This window comes from Eutrema salsugineum, unplaced genomic scaffold (genome assembly GCF_000478725.1).
Source record: "Eutrema salsugineum unplaced genomic scaffold, Eutsalg1_0 scaffold_9, whole genome shotgun sequence".
NCBI lineage: Eukaryota > Viridiplantae > Streptophyta > Magnoliopsida > Brassicales > Brassicaceae > Eutrema > Eutrema salsugineum.
This window is the reverse complement of record NW_006256342.1, coordinates 995,621-1,020,275: the sequence shown is the minus strand read 5'-3', so window position 1 is coordinate 1,020,275 and position 24,655 is coordinate 995,621. Positions and strand designations below refer to the sequence as shown.

General features: G+C 36.9%; 6 protein-coding genes and 1 non-coding gene across 9 annotated transcripts; 3 read left to right on the top strand and 4 right to left on the bottom strand.

Annotated features, from left to right (window-relative positions):
* Window positions 1-213: 213 nt before the first annotated feature.
* On the bottom strand, window positions 214-298 carry TRNAM-CAU. The gene is given in 2 exon segments: window positions 214-249; window positions 261-298. It is a non-coding gene; the product is annotated as a tRNA-Met (tRNA).
* Window positions 299-3,229: 2,931 nt separating this feature from the next.
* Window positions 3,230-6,579, top strand: LOC18008315 (RNA-binding protein 24). Its single transcript, XM_006389942.2, has 6 exons — window positions 3,230-3,572; window positions 3,681-3,804; window positions 4,266-4,389; window positions 4,844-4,880; window positions 5,137-5,434; window positions 6,339-6,579. The coding sequence occupies exons 1-6, from the start codon at window positions 3,387-3,389 to the stop codon at window positions 6,434-6,436; spliced, it is 867 nt and encodes a 288-aa protein (XP_006390004.1). The 5' UTR covers window positions 3,230-3,386; the 3' UTR covers window positions 6,437-6,579.
* A 312-nt stretch (window positions 6,580-6,891) lies between these two features.
* Window positions 6,892-8,914, bottom strand: LOC18007968 (UDP-glycosyltransferase 85A4). The gene is made up of 2 exons (XM_006389941.2): window positions 8,039-8,914; window positions 6,892-7,954 (listed from the first exon to the last, which is right to left on the bottom strand). The coding sequence occupies exons 1-2, from the start codon at window positions 8,553-8,555 to the stop codon at window positions 7,011-7,013; spliced, it is 1,461 nt and encodes a 486-aa protein (XP_006390003.1). The 5' UTR covers window positions 8,556-8,914; the 3' UTR covers window positions 6,892-7,010.
* Window positions 8,915-9,143: 229 nt separating this feature from the next.
* On the top strand, window positions 9,144-14,464 carry LOC18008366 (F-box protein At1g78280). Of its 2 annotated transcripts, none has more exons than XM_006389937.2 (16): window positions 9,144-9,612; window positions 9,884-9,994; window positions 10,126-10,181; window positions 10,301-10,443; window positions 10,596-10,793; window positions 10,904-11,103; window positions 11,457-11,556; window positions 11,638-12,216; window positions 12,319-12,441; window positions 12,544-12,624; window positions 12,701-13,032; window positions 13,122-13,340; window positions 13,439-13,526; window positions 13,610-13,772; window positions 13,840-14,029; window positions 14,118-14,464. In XM_006389937.2, exons 1-16 carry the CDS (start codon window positions 9,449-9,451, stop codon window positions 14,242-14,244), a joined length of 2,874 nt encoding a protein of 957 aa, XP_006389999.1. In that variant the 5' UTR covers window positions 9,144-9,448; the 3' UTR covers window positions 14,245-14,464. The 2 variants fall into 2 exon arrangements, with proteins under 2 accessions (XP_006389999.1, XP_024012755.1); XM_024156987.1 differs by lacking the exon at window positions 9,144-9,612 and adding an exon at window positions 9,620-9,762.
* A 40-nt stretch (window positions 14,465-14,504) lies between these two features.
* LOC18007877 (serine/threonine-protein kinase SRK2C) lies at window positions 14,505-16,666 on the bottom strand. Of its 2 annotated transcripts, XM_024156996.1 has the most exons (7): window positions 16,478-16,666; window positions 16,079-16,233; window positions 15,875-15,949; window positions 15,692-15,793; window positions 15,539-15,592; window positions 15,019-15,408; window positions 14,505-14,938 (listed from the first exon to the last, which is right to left on the bottom strand). In XM_024156996.1, the coding sequence occupies exons 2-7, from the start codon at window positions 16,196-16,198 to the stop codon at window positions 14,654-14,656; spliced, it is 1,026 nt and encodes a 341-aa protein (XP_024012764.1). In that variant the 5' UTR covers window positions 16,199-16,233; window positions 16,478-16,666; the 3' UTR covers window positions 14,505-14,653. The 2 variants fall into 2 exon arrangements, with proteins under 2 accessions (XP_024012764.1, XP_006390000.1); XM_006389938.2 differs by having other exon boundaries at window positions 16,079-16,665.
* A 3,791-nt stretch (window positions 16,667-20,457) lies between these two features.
* LOC18008555 (14-3-3-like protein GF14 omega) lies at window positions 20,458-22,196 on the top strand. Its single transcript, XM_006389936.2, has 4 exons — window positions 20,458-21,079; window positions 21,248-21,370; window positions 21,612-21,728; window positions 21,823-22,196. Exons 1-4 carry the CDS (start codon window positions 20,600-20,602, stop codon window positions 21,883-21,885), a joined length of 783 nt encoding a protein of 260 aa, XP_006389998.1. The 5' UTR covers window positions 20,458-20,599; the 3' UTR covers window positions 21,886-22,196.
* Window positions 22,197-22,840: 644 nt separating this feature from the next.
* LOC18009390 (VQ motif-containing protein 9) lies at window positions 22,841-24,022 on the bottom strand. Its single transcript, XM_006389935.2, has one exon. It carries the CDS (start codon window positions 23,794-23,796, stop codon window positions 22,864-22,866), a length of 933 nt encoding a protein of 310 aa, XP_006389997.1. The 5' UTR covers window positions 23,797-24,022; the 3' UTR covers window positions 22,841-22,863.
* Between the last annotated feature and the right edge of the window lie 633 nt (window positions 24,023-24,655).

The following is a 24,655-nucleotide window of genomic DNA, read 5'->3' as shown; positions in this document are numbered from 1 at the left end:
CATGACCGATGACCCACTTCGTCGTAAGAAACCTGCGAACCTTGTGGGCTTTCCAAAAGTCTAATTTCGAGAATCTCCTATATATTATTTCGTAACGCAGAAAGTCATAGTTTGGGCCCGTATTTTAGATATAGGAATTTCATGGGCTCTCTCAAAAAAAGAAAATCAAAACTTTCCAAAACATGTGCATTTGACATAAAAACTTAAAAGGATTGGGGTGAGAGAGGCTCGAACTCTCGACCTCAGGATCACTCAGTAGCTATGAGACCTACGCGCTAGCCAACTGCGCCACCACCCCAGATGCATTCTCAATCGAATGTAAAAATTATAAACTCATTTTCTTTATGACCAAACTGAAATAACTCTCTCTAATCCATAAATTTCACATTTAATTCTTCATGATGTCCCTATGATTGTCGTAATTACATTTTAATTACTGATAGATGCTGCAATTTGTATTCAGACAACATTACATTATATACCACTAGAGTACGTATTTGAAAGCAGTTAAGTGTGACAGGAAGTCCACGTGGAAGGAGCTGATAGTTCACACTTTCACAGAATCTCTCCAAATTTCGTTCTTAAACAGCTCTCTCTAAACTTCCTTCCAACTGTCTCTCCTCTTTGCCACGTTGCTTGGCCCCACTTTGCTTCCCCGGTCTCCCAATTTTTTATTTTAAAATCCAGACTATCATTTTCAGTTTTTTTTTTTAGTTCTATACTATCTTTTCTAGAAGAAAAAGGTTATCTATTTCGAGTTTGTAATATATTTAAGGATAAAAATACAGCATCATAATACATAGACTTAGTGGAAAGAGCCAAAACCAAAAAAAGGGGATTAAAAACGATGGTCGTGCGTGCGTGCGTTTATGAAAGATGCGCTGCAATGAGCTCATCTCATGATGCAATCCTTTACAACATGTACATATATGTGTTTTTATCTAGACGCATATACGTTATATCAATAGAAACTATTTACATTAATGTGCACATGGACGTTCTTTTGAAGACTAAAAGAGAATTAGACAAGTCGTTCGATATGTTATTCAAAGCGTTGCTAAATATATGATTCTTTTTAGTCTAGGATATTCGTCTAAAAAAAGAGATTACAATGTTCTTATAGTTCTGCATATTATATTTGTAATAACAATAGAATGTCTTCATTATGTGACGAACATAGAAACAGCAACACTTTGTTTGTATTGTTTCATCTCATATACCTTACAAGTCAACATGTTTATTGAAAGTGTAAATATAAATTTTTCTAAAGAACGGTATAAGGTCACTTTAGCTATTTAAAAGATCACCTTGACATACAGAATTCAGATAAGTTAACAACAAAACAAAAATAAAAACTCAATGCTTAGAGTTAGAAGTAACAATGCAAACTATTCCATCTATGTACGTTTAAATTTTAAATAAGCATATAAGTATAACTATCAGGCGATAGATATACACACATACCTCTATCATGAAGTCATGTTGAGATTTTTTTTTCTGAAAAAAAGATGTTAGGATAATATATATAGAGAAAAAATATTTTGCTTAGAGTCGTCTCGTATAATCGTTTTTTTAAAAAAAAAATTGGGAACGAGTCGTCTCATAATCTAAGAATGTAAAATTTAGATTATACTGACCAGCTATCATGGCTTGGTTTTGATAAGTAAGAGATAGCGTATTTAATATTGCACTAGACACTAAATTTCGATTATTAAATATGGAAGATGACAACATTATATATACTTAGTTTTTTTTGGTCAGAATGACTACATGATATTTATAATTTTAATTTCATATATAGTTGTAAATATGGAGAGGATGAGAAATCGTCAAAGGGATCTATCCGAAAGTCAAGAGCCTCTTCGTCAATATTTTGATTAATTTTCTACATAGTTTGGTGGAAAGAATAATGGACTTCCACTAATCATGAAAACTCATTACAAAATCTGTTTGGCTTAATCATAAAATAAATACCTGATATTTGATACACACACACACATACTTTACATCATTCTGACAATATGATCGAGTGTAGCAGCTAACATATTTTATTTATATTAATATGAACATCGGGTTGTCAGTTAGCTATACATTTCCACTTTATGATTATATACCCAAATCAGACTATAGGATCAGGAATTATGCCTATAACTATATTGAAAACAAACCAGATAAGATATATGAAATTATAAAATAACACAAAGAATGTAATTCTAAAATCCAGACTGTTCTTTTTTCGTCCGTTCATAGCTTTCCAGTAAGCTAATGATTAAAGGGAAGGTTAAGTACATGTTAGCATGTGAGAATAGGGAATAAGTTCCATTATTCAATTAAAAACAGTATACGTATGCATTTATATTAATAGGGATTGAAACACTATATATTAATTTCATCGTCAATAGAAATTATCAGTAGATGTGTCACAATCACAAGAAACCAATATACGAGCAGAGGAAGAGAAAAAGTGACCAAACTTCTTAAACAACTGTAATTTGACATGATCTGCATCTTAATATGTATACTATATTTTGTTGTTATTTAAGGAATATTAACATAGATATTTCCTTAATCACCTAAATTTTTTTGAACAGATAAACATCAAAGTATTCAATATATTCTAATAACAGATGTAACATTCAATTTTTAACAATATAAGTGTAATACTAATAAGTAATAATTTGTTTTGGTTAAAGAGATTCTTAAATCTAGAGTTAAATATTAACAGAAATCAGTTAGACTAGCTAATAGTAGCTTGAGTATTTAAGATATAGTGCAGATAATACAGAATTAAAGTTTAAAATATATCACATAACGATCAAATACGCAAGAAGAACGTCGCTATAATTAAAAAGAAGTATTCTCTAATTATATATAATAGAGAAGAAAAGTTGTGGAGGAGCTATAATGTTAAAACCTGGCAAATTAGACAGCGAAGACATACTCAAGTGCTGCCTTGTCACACTCTCTCTCTCTCTCTCTCTTCTTCTTCTTCTCCTTCATAGTTCTTACAAAACCCTCCAATCCCAATTCTAACATCCCCAAACAATCTTGTTCCATCTCTCTCTGCCTTTCTTTTCTCTCTCTCTCTTCGTATGTGTAGGGTCGGAGACAAATACGATACCGTTTTTAAGGGTTGCAATTTGCAACCTTTTGATTGGTTTATCTTTTCTTTACCCAACCAAAAACAACATTTGATGATATAAAGAAGCCAACGTTGTCCATACCAAATCTCTTTTTTTTTTCCCCTTTCCCTTCATTGCTCATTTTCTAGTCAGACCCAAATTTTCCATAATATTTTTTTTATTCAATTTTTATTTGTATTTGGGCGTATGATCTACATTACCATCGGTAATCAAACGCCATAATTTGGTAATTAATTAAAATAAATGTCTCAAACGAGCTATTACCGATCACCGTTCGGAGACACGACTTACACCAAAGTGTTTGTTGGAGGATTAGCATGGGAAACTCCCACCGATGAAATGCGTCGTTACTTTGATCAGTTCGGAGAAATTCTTGAAGCCGTCATCATCACCGATAAAAACACCGGAAAATCTAAAGGCTACGGATTCGTAAGTTCTATAATTTTCTCAAATCATCACACACTTTTTTCTATCTCTTTTGTTTTTTTTTCTTTGTTTTTGTTGATGGGTTTTTCCGACCGTTGATTATTTGGTTAGGTGACGTTTCGAGAGGCGGAATCAGCGACTAAAGCCGTCGCTGATCCAAATCCGGTGATCGACGGAAGAAAAGCCAATTGTAATATTGCTTCTTTTGGACGGCCTCGACCATCTCCACCTCGAGGTTTTGTTTATTAAACTTAAAAACTAAATCCGTTAAATCTATCTTTTTGTTCACTCCGAGGGATTATTACTTTATTTGATGAGTTTCGTTTTCATCATCTTTGATATATTAATATAGTTTGGTACGTTGTCAAGAGAATAGTTTTCTCTTTGTTGTTGTTGTTGTTGTTGTCTTTTATCGTATAACGTTAGCGAGATTAGCTGTAATCGTTGGAATTAGAATAAGTACATTGTTCAATAATGTAATTATGTGCCGATGTGCGTAGAGTAATGTACAACGTAAATGTGACCAATCACATCCAATTTTGAGGATATAAATTTTTTAAAAATTTACTCTTAAAATATTTAGAAATAGCTATCATAGAATTGCTAATTTAAGTACCGATGTTAATTCCTTAATAGATTTTTTGTTTGTTTTTTGTTTGTTTGTTCCTAATGGTGTTCTTTACTCTTTCATTATAGGTCGAGGACAAACAGGAAGTCCGAGTCAGTACCAAAGTGGAGGACCATCAGCCTATACGGGAATGGCTGCACCGCAGCTCCCGGTGGCAGCAGCTGCCCACCAGCTCATGTATCCATCCTACGGGTGAGTTATTATTATTATTATTATTTTCTTATATAACAGGCTTCAATTATTCAAAACCTCATATATTTAGTTTAGGAGAGAAATGTTTAATTTGCGTAGATAAGGAGATGGTCCATTGCGATAGAAATATGGTAGGAGACAATTTAATGTGTCTATCGAACCACTTGTTGTCAGGCTGTAAATATCATAACATAAATATATATGTAGAGAAAAAGCCTGCAGTGTACGCATAATTGATCATCTTCAAAATGATATATAGTCTGATTGGAAGTTGAGAAACCCTTATCGTACTAGTTAATGAAAGAAAATGCAAATTAGAAGGTGGTTTTCTATTATAATATGTTTAGATTATAATGATAAACAAGTAGAATTTTATTTTTTGGCTCAGGAAAACTGATCACTTTTCTAAATTTTGTTATATATAGAATCATTGAATTCTTCGTTTGATTTACAGGTACACCTATAACCCTGATCAATTCGGGTACCACCAAGTCAGTTTCTCTTTCTCTCCCCAAAATTCGACACACAACATACACACATACCCAGCATGAACATAAAGCAAAATCGAATTTAATCATGAAATGCAAGATACGAAATCAATAATGGGGATTTTTACGTACAACGTATCCTGCACATGTCGACCACTTACATAATGCATGAAAAACATTAGCACATGCATGTTTGTTGTAAACATATAGACATCGATTATGATGGCGATGATGATGCTCATATATATACATTTTACAGGCACTGTACAACACACAGTTGCAACAAGCACAGTACTATCAACAGCAGCAACAGCTATATGGAGGAGGAGCAACATCACCATCATCATCATCAACAACCATCATGCCTTCTCCTTACTACTACGGTTATTCTCTTCAAGCTCCTAGAGTGCCATATCAACACCATCATCATCATCTTCCTCAACCATATAACCCCCAACAACATCACCATCAACGGTTTACTTCTCCTTCTTTCGTCGTATACCCATCCAATTCCTCTTTTGCACCTCCTCTCCAAGGACTACCCTCGTCTTCCACAGGTACGTACTTACTTACCTTCTCTTAACTTCTTCCTTTTTTCTATTAGTTAGGAAGCCTACATTTAAAATAATTAAGATGTGATTAAAGTAAGATAGATAAGTGACATGAATAGAGATATCCATGGCCAATTAGCTTTAAACTGAAATAATGAACTTAAAATATTATCAAAATCTTCTATTGCTCCATAAAAAAAAACAAAGTGACCTATTTGTTAAAGGAAAATCTATAAGACTTAATGGTTATTATATAGGTTGTTACGACGACAAAAAAAACAAATATAGGTTGTTACATTTTTTATATAAAATATATATTCTTTTTTTTTTTCATTTATAAAATATATATTCCGCTCTTATTGAACGACACCGTTTCTCATTATGCGCATTATATTGATCATTCATGCACGTAAATTGATCGATCCTCAAAGTTGTCTCAAACTTCACAAAAAAACAAATTTATTATGCCATTCTTAAGTAAAAAAAGGGATTTGGGTTTCGACCAAATATGTGAAGAAATGAAAAAGAAAAAGAGAGTGAATGATTGGAGAGAACAGTGAATAAAGGGATGCATGTGGAATGAGCTGTCTATTTTCACTACATTGGTATATGTGTCTCTTCTCCATCATCTGTCAATTTGGTCGCCATGCCAGTGAAGCCACCATTCACTGACAACATATCTACACACATATTTATGTTTTGGACATTGTGTGTGTGTGTGTATGTGCCTAAAACCAGCAAAGCTCATTGCAATTGGTTTCTATCACTTTTTTCAATGATAACGATCAATTTTTAAGATAAATCAGATAAACTTTCTCTCATAGTATTCAGATAAATCAGTCCAAATTGCATTTATTATCTAATTTTAATCAGCAATTTATAATTTTCTTATGGTCTTTTTTAACTCCAGAATCTGAAGCACCGCAACAAGTATCAGCAGAAGGGGAAGCAACGACTACAGCACCTGAAATTACAACCAGCAACAACAAAGAACCAATTTCTTCTTGATCTCTCGGCATTTCCCAATTTGTACAATCTTCACATTTTTACCTCTCCCTTTCTTTCTCTTCACTCTCTCTTGGGAGAGAATTAAAAAGACACAGCTAATTCATTTATTTATCAACCAGAGCTATGACTTGAGCCACAAGAAGACGACTCAAGACTGTCAAACTTTAAGACGGCTCTATCCCTTTATAATACTCTTGTCATAGTATTTCCCATTTTTTCCTGACAGAATCTCTATAATATAAAATCGAGTTCTTCATATTCTTCTTATTCATTAATTATATATTTCTAATAATTTCAACTTTCTGCTATATATGATCCTGCTCTCTCCTATATCTTTTTACTCCTTTTTATCCTCTCAGTTTCTTGGGAGTTTCGATATAGGTTATTAAATAGCCCAGGTGAGAAAATTATCACTGAGATTTAAAGCCAGCTTAAATACTGCGACATTCTCCATGTATAATCAGGCAGATAATAATATTGGCAAATTGATGTTAGCAAACAAATGGATCGTTTATAATGGGCTTTTCTTATTTCAACAAAGCCTTTGGATACTTAAAGCCCAGTTTAGGTCGATCTAATCGCGACCGAGAAGGACTTTACTAACCACCGTCTCAAAATTGACGTACGACGAACCAGACGGTGGCGCCGAAGCTTCTTCCGCCATGCGCCGCCACTCCATCACCTTCTCTCTAATCTTATTTCCTTTCTCTCCGTCCATCAGCTCACAGACCACCGCCTTCACTTTCTCTCTCTCTACTTCGCCGCCGATCTCCATCCCCATCCCCCATTCCTCGCAACAGAACTTTCGATTCGTTAATTGATCGGCGAAGACGGGCCAACAAATCATCGGAACACCGGCGAAAATACTCTCCAGTATCGAATTCCATCCGCAGTGAGTCAAAAATCCTCCGATAGCCGGATGCGAGAGTATCTTCTCCTGAGGACACCAGCCTGTGATCAGCATTCCGCGATTCGCCGTCTCCGATAGAAATTCAGCCGGAAGAGACGACGCATCTCCGTCGAACAAACCGGATCGTACCACCCATAGAAACTCTTTCCCGCTTCCCGCTAAACCCCAAGCGAACTCTAAAAGCTGTTCTCGCGTCAAAACCGCTAGACTTCCGAAGTTGACGTAAAGGACGGTGTCCTTACCCTTGGTATCGAGCCAATCCAGAGATTCCGTTTCTCCTTCCCATAGATTCAATCCCAGCTTTCCGATTTCGCTGTCTCGATCAATTTCTCGGTTCTCGAGAACCGGGAGCGGTCCAATCGGATATATGTGGGGGAGAAGCAGTGATCGCAAAGATAAGAGGACGTTATGCTCGAGGTTTTCGAAAGTGTTGATGATGATCGCAGAAGCGCATTTGGATCTTCCGGTTACATGTAAGATGAAATTAAGCATCAGATCTTGAGGATCCGTCATGGAGACGAAGTCTGGAAAGTCCTTGAGCTGAATGGTCTTCATCGACGGTATCCAATCTATCTCCGTCTCTAGATGCTTCTTTAAGTTACTCTCATCTGGTGGGGATTTTTGCAATTTGTGTTTAGTGAGTAATATTCAGAAGAAGAAGCAGATGATGAAATCAATCGATTGATGCATACCTTTGAGAGGAATTATCCCCTTCTCGATGAGTTTATGGTAATGGAGATACAAGATTAAGGCAGTAGCACTGTTCGTCCAGAGAAAAACCACCGGAATCTGAAACTCCTCCGCCGCGTCAATTGTAAAACTCGTGGAAGCGTCGGAGACGATACAGCTAACCGGCGGTATATCAGAACCGGAGTTTAACCGGAAGAGAAGCTCTTTGAATGGGGATAAACAGTTGTTAATGGTTGAGTCTATAAGCTTGAGCATGTCTTGCTTAGCGTCGACGTCGGTCCAAGGAAGACCATCGGGAATAGTCTCGAAGCGAAACGATGGGAGACCGTCGAGAGCGTGAGGGCCACGTGACCGGAGGATACGGCGGTGGTTGTAGTCGGTGTTGACGAAGGTGACGTGGAAGCCTCTGGCGTGGAGAAGCTTGGCCACTTGCAGCATTGGGTTGATGTGGCCTTGTGCTGGATAAGGTATGCAAATTGCGTGTCGTTTCTGTGAGCTAGAAACGGCATGTGGTTCCATTTTTTTTTTTTGTTCTGTTTAGCTTGTTTGTACTTGTGAGGAAGAAACAATAAGAAAGTGATGATGATGGACTGTGCGAAGGTGGCTGTATGTTATATAAGAAAACAGAAAGAGAGGTGATGATAGAGAGTGAGTCGTATAGTATTTTTTCAGAGTTATAGTACAAAAAAACTACTTTTCTGTACATAAATTTTTTCCATAAGCAACTGTAACTTTTCTTTTTCCATTTTTGAGTGGCTGAGAATCTGTAACTCCAATAGAAAGCTTGTACAGATGGCAGATCATACAGGGAGGATTGTAACCAGCTTGGTGTCTTTTACAACGTCATTGCACATACATATTAGGCTATAAATTCTAGATGTAAATTTGAGATTTTTCCATGTAGACCCGAAGAGATCAATCATTTGGAAAATAGCACGAGAAATGAATTGAATTGAAGGAATAAGACACGAGAGTATTTCACCAAAACAAAAAAAAAGAAAAAAGACACGAAAGAAATGCGTTCAATTAAAGGAATATAATTATACTTAGGACATATACAATTATACATATTGGGGTTTACCGAGTTTTGCGTTGTTGTGTGTTTTATTCTTCCGGGAGGAAAAACCGCGTTGCAGCGTTTATCCTTTACAAAAAGGATCAGCGTAAGCTAAACGCGTTGTCCCAATTTTTATCCGATTCGATCATTAAAACGACGCCGTTTGCAAAATTTCGGTATCATAAACGCGTCCCAACGTGCGAAAGGCATTTACCATCGGTAATCCCGCGCACTCGGTGACCATACGAGACTCGGATCATCACGCGCCACCGCATCGAGTTGTATGAGAAAGCCGAGAATTCGAATTCCAGGAAGAAAAGAAGAATCAGATCCCAGAGAGATTTGAAACTCGTCGATGCAGCAAATGGAGGATTCAGGTGGTGCAGCGACGCCGTTTGGACAGAGAGATCGCCGACCGGAAGCTCTCGGTAGTCTCAGTGTCCTCCCAGATGAGACAATCTGTGTTCTTCTCGAATACCTTGCTCCCCGAGATATCGCTCACCTCGCCTGCGTCAGCAGGTTTCCTAAATTCTGTCTCTGGACTTGACTCTTTGATCGATTTCATATCAGAATTACACTCTTAACTAGATGAATTATCTGCTCGTTGGATATGGATTTCAATTTTTTCAGCAAGTCAGGCTTTTGTGCCTCAATACGTTATTGCGTTGGGTACTTGTGCGAGTAATTTTGATTTCATGACATTTCATCTTTATTATGATCTGTTCAAACACTACTTGTAATGTTGAGAAGACGCAAATTTTTGATAATCATATATATATTTGTACTGCAGTGTCATGTATATATTATGTAACGAAGAGCCACTATGGATGAGCCTTTGTCTCAGAAGAGCAAAGGGTCCACTTGAGTACAAAGGTTCCTGGAAAAAAACGACATTGCATCTGTAAGTACTTTTCAAACTATCTCTAAGATATGTGACTTTTGGCTAATCTTGGAGTTATCAGGCTCCTCCTCGAAGTTGCCTATACCCTGCTTATCTAAAATTTTAGTGACCGATTGGTTTCTGCTGTACAGAGAAGGAGTTACTCAGGAAAATGAGGATGCATACAGAAAACCTTTGCATTTTGATGGTATAATATTGATGGATAACTTAATCGATTTTTCACTGATGTTTTTTTTTCTTCCATTCTCTTACGATATGATCATGTTGGTTCTATCTTTTGTTCTCACGGACTCTGCTGTTGTGCAGGATTCAATTCGTTGTACTTGTATAAACGATTCTATAGGTGTAACACGTCTCTTGACGGCTTCTCTTTTGATGACGGGAATGTGGAACGTAGGAGAGAAATTTCCTTGGATGAGTTTTCCAAGGAATACGATGCCAAGAAACCTGTATGTTCCAATCATTTCATTTGCTGATCTAATTCTTTTGTCTTTCATATGTGCAAGGTTGTGTCTTCGTGTGCAAATAACAGAAGATTGTACTCTGTTACACAATATCAGGCATGAGAGTCTTTGTAATGTTGTTCCTATCTATGGTTTAGGTCTTGCTCTCTGGCCTCGCTGATTCTTGGCCAGCCAGTAATACGTGGACAATCGACCAACTATCAGAGAAATATGGGGAAGTCGCATTTAGAATATCTCAAAGGAGTCCCAACAAAATTTCTATGAAGTTCAAGGACTACATCTCGTATATGAAACTCCAGCGGGATGAAGATCCTCTATACGTTTTCGATGACAGAGTACGGAAATTGTTGTGCAATTTTTTATAAAACTTTCTTCGTATCGGTTGATATAGTTGCAGAAGAACCAGAATTTTGTAGTGAAAATAAGGATTCCACATTTCATGTAGTTTGGAGATGCTGCTCCTGAGTTATTGAAAGACTATAGTGTGCCTCACTTGTTTCAAGAAGATTGGTTTGAAATCTTAGACAAAGAAAACCGTCCGCCATACAGATGGCTTATAGTTGGTCCGGAGAGGTCTGGTGCATCTTGGCATGTCGATCCAGCTCTTACCAGCGCCTGGAACACCCTGCTTTGCGGTCGGAAAAGGTAGACATCTTTTTTGGCTTGAATAAGTATTTTATTTTCTAATTGTTAGCAGACTTGTTCGTAACATATATTCTACCTCACATACAATTTAAGACCACCATATAGAACTGAACAGGGGACAGTTCAAGCTTTTTTTTGTTTTTAACTTAAGTCAAATTAAGTATTCATAATTTCAACTTATAAGGATAATAGCCATCATAATTGTCACTTATCAGGTCTCATAGGGCTAGAAAACTGTGATCAAGCACGTAGTCTCCTTGATCTCACTTTAGTAGACATTATACACACAGTATATATGTATTTAGATCAGGTTATGTGATATTTTGAGGATGACGTCATTGTTCTTAAAATAGGTGGGCGTTGTATCCCCCTGGAAAAGTGCCCCTGGGTGTTACAGTCCATGTAAATGAAGATGATGGTGATGTCAGCATCGACACCCCCTCATCTCTGCAGGTATACTGCTGAACTATTCGAGCATTGACATTTCCATTATTCTTTACTGTATCCTGTTGATAGTTTTCGATCCATGTACAGTGGTGGTTAGACTATTATCCTCTCCTCGCCGACGAAGACAAACCGATTGAGTGCACACTACTACCTGGTGAAACGATTTATGTTCCAAGTGGTTGGTGGCACTGTATCCTTAATCTTGAACCAACAGTGGCCGTTACCCAGAATTTTGTGAACAAAGAAAACTTTGGGTTCGTGTGTTTGGATATGGCGCCTGGTTACCAACACAAAGGGGTTTGTCGTGCCGGGCTTCTTGCTCTTGACGATGGAAATTCTGAAGAGATGGAAGAAGAAACACACGATGAGGACGAAAATACTTTGAGCTATTCAGACCTTACCAGGAAAGAGAAGAGGGTACGGATGATTGGAGGGGGAGAGACTGAAAACCGCGAAGAGGATGCTAATGGAGTATCAAAAAGATACAATATGTGGAAGAATGGATTCTCTTACGATATTGATTTCCTGGCGACGTTTCTTGATAAAGAAAGAGACCATTACAACTTCCCATGGTCTATGGGGAACTCTGTAGGTCAACGAGAAATGAGGGGCTGGCTATCTAAGCTTTGGGTTCTGAAGCCTGAGATGAGAAAGCTGATATGGAAGGTAATTCCTACTATTCAAATTCTTTGTGCTTTATAGAATTTGTAGCTTTATAGAATGTCTCTCCATCATCAAATTCTTTGTGCTTTGTTTTTTCTTCTTTAGGGAGCATGCATTGCTTTAAATGCTGAGAAATGGTTGCGATGCCTAGAGGAAGTATGTACTTTCCACAACTTGCCGTCGGTAACCGAAGATGAAAAGCTTCCAGTTGGAACTGGCAGCAATCCTGTGAGTTGACTGTCTCTCGTAGAAAACCTTCGTACAAAAGTTCCTCAATTTTCCGAATTATTTCACCTATTTGTTCTTACTTCTCTTATTTTTTTCTGTTAGGTTTATCTGTTTTCTGACTATGCGGTAAAACTGTTTGTCGAAGGAGGGCTGGAACAATCTATGTACGGTCTTGGAACTGAGGCAAGTAATCCGTGTACAACAATTTTGGCACCCTTTGAGCATCTGTTACGATTGTAACTCGTTTTCTTTTGTGCAGCTCGAGTTTTATGACATTCTTGGCCGCGCTGGTTCTCCTCTGAAAAGCCATATTCCTGATGTTCTGGCAAGTGGGATTCTTTACTTCGAAAAAGGATCTTACAAAGTTGTCCCTTGGGATGGCAAGAAAATCCCAGAGATTCTCACTAGCTCCAATCTCGCTTTTGATGCATCAATGTTGAAGAGCGACTTCCCATTTGGTATTTGGAACAAAACGCTACTTGAACATAGAAACCAGGGGAAGCCAGCACCCGACTCTTTTGGTTCACTGAGTTCACATGTTTGGCCGTATATTATAACACAAAGATGCAAAGGGAAGATATTTGCCCAACTGTGAGTGCTCTTTTCCTCATATTCATCTTTGCGAGACTCATATTTAAAACCAAAAATGCATTATCTTTAACTTGAAGCTGTTGTTGCAGAAGAGATGACCTGACGTGGAGCGACGCTCAGAACTTGGCTTCCTTTCTAGGACAACAACTACGCAACCTTCATCTACTGCCATATCCACCAGTCACACGTCCTGAATTATTGAATGAAAATGATGTTCATGAGGAGTTGAAGATTCCACCAGAATGGAAAGTGTTTGTCGATGCTTTGTGCCAAAAGAAAAAGGACGTCACTAGCCGTCTGGAAAACTGGTACGCTTCGTGAAGTTATTTTTTCGCATATCTACTCTGTTTTCATTTGCCCTAAAAAAAGCTCACTGTTGGTGATTGTTTGATTTAAAACCTTTCAGGGGAAATCCGATTCCTCGGGCTCTGATGAACACAATAGACGAATACATTCCTGATGATTTTTTTGTAGATTTGCTCCATGTTTTCAAGGTTGCTTCTCTTATCTTTCTATTCTGTCCTTAAAAATCAGCCAAAGTTTAGAGAAATGAGTTAATTTCTGTCTGGGATCATAGGACACGGATGTTGGGGACGAAATGAAATCCTGCACCTGGATACACTCAGACGTGATGGACGACAACATTCACATGGAACCATACGCAGATGATGATTCGGTCAGTGGTCAACACAATTCATGGCGTCCCAGTCATATTCTTGACTTCAGCGATTTATCGATAGGTGCGTTTTAATGAATGATTTCTAAAATCTCTTGGGAGAGTTGTCTGAAAGAGTGAGAAAATTGCAGGAGATCCCATCTACGACTTGATACCAATATACTTGGACGTCATTAGGGGAGACGCTGATCTTTTCAAGAAGCTTCTTGAAAGTTACGGGCTTCCGTTAAACAGAAGTAAGTCGTCGGCAGAGAATGGAACAACAACAAAAACAGCAGACAGTACGAGGAAGAAAGTACTTTGTCCTTCTTACCGTACAATGTAAGTAATAAGACTGTCTTACACATAATAGAATAGCCTTGAATTTTTTCTTGTGTTGTGTGTTTTTATAACTGTGGTTTGGCTTCAGGTGTTACTGTATATTACATGAAGAGAATGTGTTGGGTGCAATGTTCAGTATTTGGGACGAACTTCGGACAGCCGAATCATGGGAACAGATTGAGCAAACTGTTTGGGGTCTACTTAACTCTTACTGATTCTTTCCGACTGATATTTACCTTCAAAATCTCTTTTTTAATTTGTGTTTGTTGTATTGGCAATTTGCAGAAAATATAAGTTTTTTTCCTGATAGATATAATTTTTATAATTGTTTTTTTCTTTTGCGACTCAGATAAGGCTGTTTATCTTGATAGAGAACAGACGTTTTACATATGATTATTTTACATTATTACGTGACTAAAATTATAAGTATTCATATATGTTTGTTTCTGTTATATATATACGTATCATGCATGTATAAAAAATGTCCAATATATAATACTTTTAACATAAAGCACACTAATTTATTAATCAGTGTATGCGTTTAAAATTTATATAGAAAAAAAAATGAAAGATCGAAAGAACATTATAATCACGTTTGTGTGTTAATGCAAATGAAAAAAATGGTCACAAAGAGCAAACGAAATCACCAGTGTCGATATCGTCATAATCTGAATCCAAGTCGTCAAGATCCATACTACTTCCGATTGCACCACTACTGCTCCCACCGGAGCCACCAGCACCGGAGAGTCCAGAAGGTCCGGTTAACGATTTCCGAGCTTCCTCAATGACACAAACTATCTCTTCCTCTGTCTGAGACGGATCGTTCATCCTCAATGATCCTTCCGACATCTCCACCGGCAAGTTCTTGAGAAACCAAGAATGATTCTTTATCTCCTCCATCGTTATTCTCTGCTCTCACACAATCAAGGCTAATTAGCCTTAACTTTGGAATTTAAAAGAGAAAAGAAAAAAAACAGTTGTAAACGTACCTTTTCAGGGTTAGCGACGAAAATACGAGAGAGAAGATGTGTGCATTCATCTGAAACTCGGACATAATCAGGAATAGAATAGTGAGATCGCAGAATACGAGCGATGGTTTTGCGGAAATCTTTAGGATCAGAAGGATCTTCAAAAGGATAAGCACCAACAAGCATTACATACAAAGTGACTCCACAAGACCAAACATCTGCGATTTTGCCGTCATATTCTCTTTTCGAGAGCACCTCTGGTGCGATGTAAGCTGGTGTTCCCACTGTTGTCTTTGGCTGCGAATGAAGAACTCCTGATTTCGAGTATCCGAAATCACATATCTTTACTCGTGGCGCTGCACTTCCATCTAACAGCGTGTTCTCTAGCTTTAAATCTCTATGGCATATTTGCTTATTTCAATTATTTAAAAAAAACCAAAAAAAAAAAGAAGCACTTTTTAATTTCCATTGCAAACAAAAACAGAGCAAAATGTGAAAATAAACAAGTTTTTGTTGATTTAGGTGGAATTTGTATTCTTACAAGACTATGACAGTAACTAACTCCTGATATCAGCTGCTGAAAGAAAAACCTTGCCTGAAACCAAATTTATACAACAGAATTTCTTCTTTAGCTTTTCTATAAAAAAAAATAAAAAAGTGTTTATTTAGATAATGATTAAAAAATAAAAGAGACCTCGTCTTCGCTGAATCTTCCGGCACTGCAGATTCTCCCGAAGAGTTCTCCTCCGGCTGCGTATTCCATTACTATCGCCAAATGTGTCGCCGTCAATAAAACCTAATTATTTAATTTTTTTCTCACAAAATCATCATTTTTAATGTAACTTAATTAACAGAAAAAAAATACATTGTTGTATACCTCCTTGAATCTTATTATATTGGGATGGTTGAGTGACCTGTGGTTCATGATTTCTCTTTGTACATGTTCATCAATCTTCATAACACCCACAAATAAACATATTAAGAAGAAAAAACAAACAAAATTAATAGAAAAAATTATTTTTCTGTAACTAGCTCAGAGATAGAGTGGGATGAGAGAATAAAAGAGTGAGAGCTGTGAGACCTTTTGGCCTCTCTCGATAAACTTAACAGCGAAAAGCTCTTTCGACAATTTGTCGCGAACAAGTTTTGCTACTCCGAAATTACCAGACCCAATATCCTTCACTATCTCATACCTCTCCATATTCTGCAACACAAAACAGAGCTTCGATGTATGCTCTGTTCTCTCACGATTAAATAAAGCAACAGATTGTCACTTTTTTATAGATAGAAGCCAAGACGAAGAAATCAAATACACACGTGTGTCGGTGTGTGTGTTTGTCTGTATGTAAGAGAATCTGAGAGAAGTAAGAGGAATCGAGACAAAACTCCTCTGTTCTTGTTCAGAAGACAGAAGAACCAGCTAAATTTATTGAAGAGAGAGGGAGATCTTGAGAGGTAACTTAAACAAGAAGGAACAAACCTTTGGATGTTATTTCACCAGAATTTTGGGAAATGATGTAATAATAATACAAAGCGATTAAGATCGATCGCACATTTTCGGATTTTGATCTTCTTGGGAACCTGCTTTGCTTTTGGAGCAAGAGTCACTGCTTTTGACTTCGTTTGTATGTTACTGTGAGCAAGGATCGATGGAGAAAATGACACGTGTCAAATGTGCTGGGGTTTTTGAATTGCCAACTAGTACTACTGTATTTTGTTTTTCTAAAAGATCTTCTATAAGTATATTTTATTTTTGTTGGCCAAAAAAGTCACAAACCATACAAAAATAGGGGAAAACCTAAAAAAAAAACAAACTATGAGAGACATTTAAACAAACAAAAAAATCACAAACCATAACAAATTACACATTGTTTTGTTGACTTTTGGCTAATTATACATTTCCATTGTAGACGATTATATATTAAACTTTGAAAGATGTAGAAATTGCATGTTGTTTAATAGATGCAGAGAAAAAAAGACTTGTCTACTTTAGTCTAGTAACAAAATCAATGGTTGTGTTCTTTTATGGCAATTAATTATGTTTTTTTATAAGAGAATTAACTATTGTTTTTTTTTCAGTTATTATGGAGTAGTATTTGAGTAGTGGTTTACATACATATAAGAAAACGGAAAGAAAATTGTTCTATAAAAAGGGAGGGAGGGAGAACTGGGAAGAATGTACATTTTGCTCGAAAAACTTCTCTTTCGTTTAATTGTGTTCAACCTATAAGATATCGTATTGTAAGATTATACTTAATCCAAAAAAACATTACTATAAGTTTTTTTTTTTGTTATCAGCAAAACTTCTGTCGTTAGTTATCAATATGATAACGAGATAGACTCATGGATCACATCAAGTCGACATTCCCTAAAACTACTGGCATTGAGAGCTTTGGAGATATTAGAGACGGACCCCGAAACTTGTGGGTATGGATTGTTTGGTCCTATTGAAAGTAACAATTTTCTAATTGTATATTTTAACTCTCCTAATTAAAAAGACTTTATTCTGAATTTGGACCTCGCTTTCTCATTGGTCGGTGGGGGACTGTCTGTAACTATATGCTGTGGTTATTATATAGTTCATCGAACTAAAATTTCTTTCCAAACTGAATCCATAAAAAAAATTTTAACGAAAGCAAAACAAATCAAGGAAACATCATTTGTTAGTTGTTTGCTCTCAAAAGAGTTGCCGTTTCATTGTTTTTTTCTACTTTCTAAACTCAAATTCATGCCTGAAAACTGAAGTATATTAAATTTTTTTAACTAAACCAACTACACACACCACCATTAGAAAAAGGTACATCTGTGCATCAATCCATAGTAAAATTAAGATATATACCTCAGCTAAAAAAAAAAAACAAAAGCAAAATTGCAGGAAATCTAGGGTATATTTTGTATGTTTTTTGGGAAACAATATACATTATTTTTTTATATGGTTCCTTCTACTCACATTTTATGGTCTGAATTTTTTTAAGTTTTGATGTTTGGTTTAGAAAACATTATGGATTCTTTTGTAAAATTACTAATAACAATAATATGTAATATATATATATATATTAATTGTAATTGTAATATTTACATGAGATAACAGAACAAGTGTTTCACAACTGGCCATCAAAAGAGAAGAAACAAGTTCATTTGCGCAAGTAATATAATTAACAACTCCCATTAACTATTTCATATTATAACAAAAGTTCAACTGAACTCTACAAACAACATGATGTTTGTTTTATTTAACTTAAGCATTAATACGCGAAACTAGTTGGTCGCAATGCAAACGCGCCTTATCTCTCCATTGATACCGGTTTTAACCCCGATGGTGCCCATCTTAATCATTGCCTGAGCGAAATCTGCAGCAAAGTCCGACTTCAAGCTATCGTTTTCCACCAAGTAGGAGTCAATGATTGCTCTCGTAGTATTGTCACGATATAACACTGAATCTGAAGCAAGAACTCCTCTCTTGGTTTTAATATTTCGTAGAACGTAGTCGTCCAAGAGGAACTCCCGTCTCAATCCAAAAGAATATTGGAAGCCCGAGAATCAAAAAGTTTTTTGTGCTTTCTAAACTCAAATTCATGGCTGAAAACTGATATATTAAAATTTTGTAACTAAACCAACTACTCAGTACCCACACCACCATTAGAAAATGGTACATCAGTACATCAATCCATAGTAAAGTTAAGATATATATCTCAGGTTAATGTAAAAAAAAGCAAAATTACAAGAAAACTTGAGTAGATTTTTGTATGTTTTTTGGGAAACAATATACATTATTTTTTCTAATGGTTCCTTTTACTCAGATTTTATGTTTTGATTTTTTAGACTTTAATTTTTGATGTTTGGTTTAGAAAACATTATGGATTCTTTTGTAAAATTACTAATAACAATAATATGTAAAATTACAATTAAATATTAGAATATAGATATTTGTTTATACAAAGTCCGAGATGTTCGTAAGAAAACCATTAGTTATTGATAGATGTTAACCACTTAGTGAAGTCCCCTGGTGAACAATTCAACAACTGGAAGCAGAAAAAACTACATATTTCTTGAAGTAATCCTGATCTTGGCTTCCTCAAATCTTGCTCAAGCATGCAAGACAACTCCACGAGGGACTGACTAAGCATCATCATCATTCATCAAGTATCAAAACATCTTCGCATAAGAAGATGCACTTATGAAACTACTATCCGACTATATCTAATAAATTAATCGGGCTGCCAAAAGTACTGATGTCATGCTCCGTCAACAAGACCCATAAAATAATAAAACAACTTAACGAAGAAGTAAGTCATTAAAACAAAACATAATCACGGATAAGGATACGTGTTTGATGAATATAATAAACAACACTATAAAGGAGAAGACAAATCATGTTTGTTAATTATCTCACAAAAGAAAAGTTAGTCCAATAACAAAACTAATTAAGGTGGAAAAAACAAACGAACCAACCAATCCAAACCAAACCACGCGCTATACACAACCTTTGTAATCAGTTTTCACAACCTGACCGATTCAGTTTGGTTTAGTTTAAAACCCAACTTATAAACCAAGAGGCTTATTTATTTAATTAATCAATTAAGTATAAAAATAAATCTTATATATAAACCAAATACACGTTTTTAATCCCCCACACTTTCACTTTTAATTTTCAATATAGTTATTATGAATAAGTTTTAATTTATCATCTCTAACCCCTATTAGATCATATGACGAACTTAAACCGAAATCAAATCCAAATGACCACAAAAAGACGATTGACTTTTGACGATTAAAAAATATTTATTTCGGTAAGAATATACAACAGCATAACTGATATCGAATGTTTTCAAGAATCGTCTATGTAGTATTAATGTCTATAGATTTGAAGAAAGACAATAAATATTCACTAAGAGTTTTAAAATTGCGAAAAATAACCGTTCGAGGAGCCACGAAAATATGAAAGAGATGAGTTGGAGAAGAAAGTTCTTTGGATCCCCTGACATGCTCGCAACACATGTGTCCCTCTGAGCTGTCTCCATTTTTGCTAACCCAACTTGCTTCCATTATTGTATATAATAACCTCCTTTATCAATTTATTTTTGTAGATAACTCTATATTAAAAAAAAAACTATATTTACATTGTCTACAAAAACAAGCCTTTATTTTAACTGCTAGGCCAAATTGTTAAAATTTCCATAGGGTGGGGAAAAAAAGTCATGTACTTATAATATTAGTAAAATTACATTATCATTCATTTGTAAGATATAATCGAAATTTCTCATAGCCATCCTTAAGAAATTCGATGCTACAAGATTCTGTCAAAATAATTTTATTTATTCGAGGTGTAAAAATAATAATAATATAGAATCCAAAGAGGCCTAAAAAAATTTGCCCTTTAAAAAGCAGGACCTCCCGCAAATAGAGCAAACAAATCCAACGGCCCAAATTCAATATTGGTTCCAGAAATCACTCTTTTCCCCTAAAACGCATTCTATCATCGATTTCCCTCATTTAGCCTTTGACCTACACCGATTATCGAGTCGACTCGTCAAGAACCCTTCTCTCAGATCCTTTTCTATCTGTTTTCTTGTTTGGATCGATTTTCTCAAGGAGGAAGAAAATGGCGGTTTCTGCGCGTGAGGAGTTCGTGTACATGGCCAAGCTCGCGGAGCAGGCTGAGAGATACGAGGAGATGGTAGAGTTCATGGAGAAAGTCTCCGCCGCCGTCGATGGCGATGAGCTCACCGTCGAGGAACGAAATCTCCTCTCCGTCGCTTACAAGAACGTGATTGGTGCTCGCCGTGCCTCGTGGCGTATCATCTCATCGATCGAGCAGAAGGAGGAGAGCCGCGGCAACGACGACCACGTCAAGGCGATCCGCGATTACAGGTCTAAGATCGAGACGGAGCTTTCCGGAATCTGCGACGGAATCCTCAAGCTGCTCGATTCCACGCTCATCCCTGCTGCTGCTTCCGGTGACTCAAAGGTCTTCTACCTGAAGATGAAGGGTGATTACCACAGGTACTTGGCTGAGTTCAAGACTGGTCAAGAGAGGAAAGACGCCGCCGAGCACACTCTTTCCGCCTACAAGGCTGCTCAGGTAATCATCGTATCTCCATTCTTTCACGATCCAAATCTCAGATCTAGTTTTGTTTGCGCTCGCTGTGCCTTGAGTACTTGCCGGATTCAGTTTTAGGGATTTGTACCGTCTAGATGAATTGGGGTTTCAAGATGTTGAGCCTTTGTTGATTATTGTGACTGTATGCAGGATATTGCAAATGCAGAGCTCGCTCCAACTCACCCGATCCGTCTGGGTCTGGCGTTGAACTTCTCTGTGTTCTATTACGAGATCCTCAACTCTCCTGATCGTGCCTGCACTCTCGCCAAACAGGTATATATTCGAATCCACCATTAGCTATAATCCATCAAATCATCACCATCCTTTGGATTATTTTGCAAATGCGGATTGGGGAATCAGCACTCGCCTATTTCACTATCTTAGCAACTCATCATATTGATCCACTCAACTTTGCTATGTTATCTTGATTTCTTCATCTCAACACTTTGCAAATACATGAATTTGACTCTCTTTCTTTGGTTGTTGTTTGTTGTTTGTTGTATGTATCATCAAGGCCTTTGACGATGCGATTGCAGAGTTGGACACTCTAGGTGAAGAGTCCTACAAAGACAGCACCTTGATTATGCAGCTTCTCCGTGACAATCTCACTCTCTGGACTTCCGACATGCAGGTACGGGTCCAAATGATCCTCTCTTTTTCTCTTCTCTTGGAATAATAATCTTAAATTTTGGTGGACTAAATTCTGTGTTGGTGGATCATATTAGGATGATGCTCCGGAGGAGATCAAGGAAGCATCAGCTCCAAAGCCGAGTGAGGAACAGCAGTAACAGTCTTTTGAGTGAACTGCTAGTTTTCTAGGCTTTCCAACTTCTCTTCTCTTCGTCTATATGTCACCTTTTCTTAAGTCTCAGATTGTCTGTCGCTTGCCAATTCGCTAACCTTTGGAGCTTTTAAATTCATTCATCATATTTTCTGGCAAGTCGAACCATCAGTCACATTTCATCTCTTTGCTTGATTTTCTTTCTCTTCTTTTTTTGTTTTTTTGTTTTTTTGTTATCGATTTCGATGTCTGCAATCGTACCTTGCTTTGTGTTTTCTCATCAATTTGAAGATCATAAAGGCTATGTCTCTTATCTTACGGCGTAGATCGTTTTCAATTTTAAAACGGGGCTAGTTTATTGGACCGTGTAAAGCGCATTACTTTACCGATGTCTTAAATCAATGATCTTTTTGATTATTCAAAAAGAACTTTCAAAATAACTATATAGGTATACTCACACTCGTTAATGATTTACTTGTTAAAAAATAAAAGAGGAAACGTTCATGATTTCGTCAGTGTTGAAGTTTCAACTGAAAATGAAAGCATCAGAGCAAAAATTCAACCAAAGGAACAGTGAAGTGATTGGTATAGTATTCAATACTACCTTTTAACAACCAACGAATCTATCCAAAAAGAAAATAACTTAAATCCGATTGATTAGAGAGAGAATCAGGAAACAACAACAATTGTATGCAATTTGATCTACAAGGAGATGATCAACAAATTATAACCTCAGACATATAAGAGAGTTGCAAAAGAGTGTATTCCTTTCTTTTTCCTACTCTGTTTGTTTCTAACATGAACAAACATGGAACAAAAGAAAGTAAAAAAAGGATTTAAGTAATTTGGGTTTAAAACAAAAAAAAATCATCCACCACTAATGATGTACAAAAAGAACAAAGGGAATTTTGTCGTGCCGATCAAACGACCACGTTTTCAAATTGACCGACATGGGGTTTCCGTTTTTTTTTTTTTTTTTTTCGGATCAGTGACCTTTGTATGTAGGGCTAGGAAGAGGCACCGTCGTCGGAGATACCGGGAATCCTAATTGACCTGACGTCGGCGATAAGAGTATGCTCGGTGAAAGTAATCCGTATGGTGATTTGGGCGAACTTAGACATCCGAATAATTGAGGCGCCGGAATCGATGTCGGCGCCGCCTGCGAGACTGTTCCCGGAGCCGCGGGATGAGGAGGGCGACTGTTGTTTTGCGGCGGCGGAGCATTTTCCTGTTGTTGTTGAAACCAGCGAGGTGAGACCAAAGGAGCTAACGGCGATAAACCAGAGAACTCCTTCCGATTCGAATCGATTGCGAGCATCGAGTTCTGAAGGTACCGCATGTAGGAGGAGACCGGAGATTCCGCCGCCGCGTGAACAGGAGGAAGCGGTGGGAGAGGAGAAAGAGGCGCCGTTGGTCGAGGGACAAATCCGGCGGTCCAGTTATTATGATGAGCACCTGGAGGGATAAGAGCGTCATTTACCAAATTAGGAGGGCGATTGATAACGTGAGCCAACGGAGGAGGACGGATCCTGTGAAGACGCGAACTCTGTTGAGGCTTAGGGTGGTGTATCGGCTGCTGCGGCGGAGCAGAGATCCGTTCATGCGCAGGCGAGCCGGTGAGTTTCTGAACCACATCTCTGAAATCGTTCTTGTTTATATTGTAAACAGGAGGTTGATGCTGGTGGAGACTCCCCTGATTAATTGGCGGCGGCGGAGGAGGAGGAAACGATTGATGATCAATTTCTCGGTTCACGGAGGCGGAGGAGGAGTTTGCCGTGGGTTTTGATATCTTATGAGATAGCTTATTCAGCTGTCTCAGGTAATGATCTCTGTTCCCTGTATTGTTACCGGTACTACTCGTCGCGGAGGCGGATACGGCGGAGGAATCGTCGGAGGAGTTACAGCTCTTATCCATCATAAACCCCAAAATCGATTTTTCTCCCCTTTGTTTAAGCTGCTTCAATCTCGTTTTTTCTTCTACGGTTTTTTTGTTTTTCTCTGCCAGATTTGGTAGAGAGAGAATGGAGAAGACGAAGGTGTTGAAAATGGCTTTTCCTCTTTTTTGTTTTCCCTAATATTAAAGATATTTGTAAAAAAAAAACAAAATGTTTTGTTTTATAATGGCAGATATATACATGGTTTATATAGGCTATACGACTCTTAATAAGTAGTAGCTTTAATTGGATTTTTCTAGAATAAGATGAAAAGGAAATAATTTGTCTCTATGTATCGGATGGATTCTCCATCGGCCTATGAAGGCGAATTTTTAATATTTAATGCGTTTTGTATGAATGAACATGTACCTCCAATATTCTATTCTGGACCAATTGTAATTGTATATAATTTTGTGAGTTGTAATAATGTCATAACGTAAATATATTTGGGAAATATCACCCACAGTTTTAACTAAAAAAAAGAAGATGTTGTGAGTTGTAAGTTCTCTTCTTTCGAAGTTTTGTTTCTTTGATTTCTTTTTTAGCTAAAGCAAAGGAAAAAAAAAACTGAAGTGAAATGAGAGTATGTAATTTTTACATTCAAAATATCCACTAACTAAAAAAAAGTAGTATTTGTGAAATATATATTCTCGTCAATGGAAACGGTAACTTAAATGACAAAAATTGATAAATGTGCCGTATTTTATTCAACTAGAATAAACGTTTGTCACACATGTATCACAAAACTGCGCCACGCATATTTTTGTTAAAATGCTTCTTGTCAGTTTTTGTTAAAATTTAAAAATTTCAGTTAATCTAGTAATAGTTGTAGCATCTGAGTTT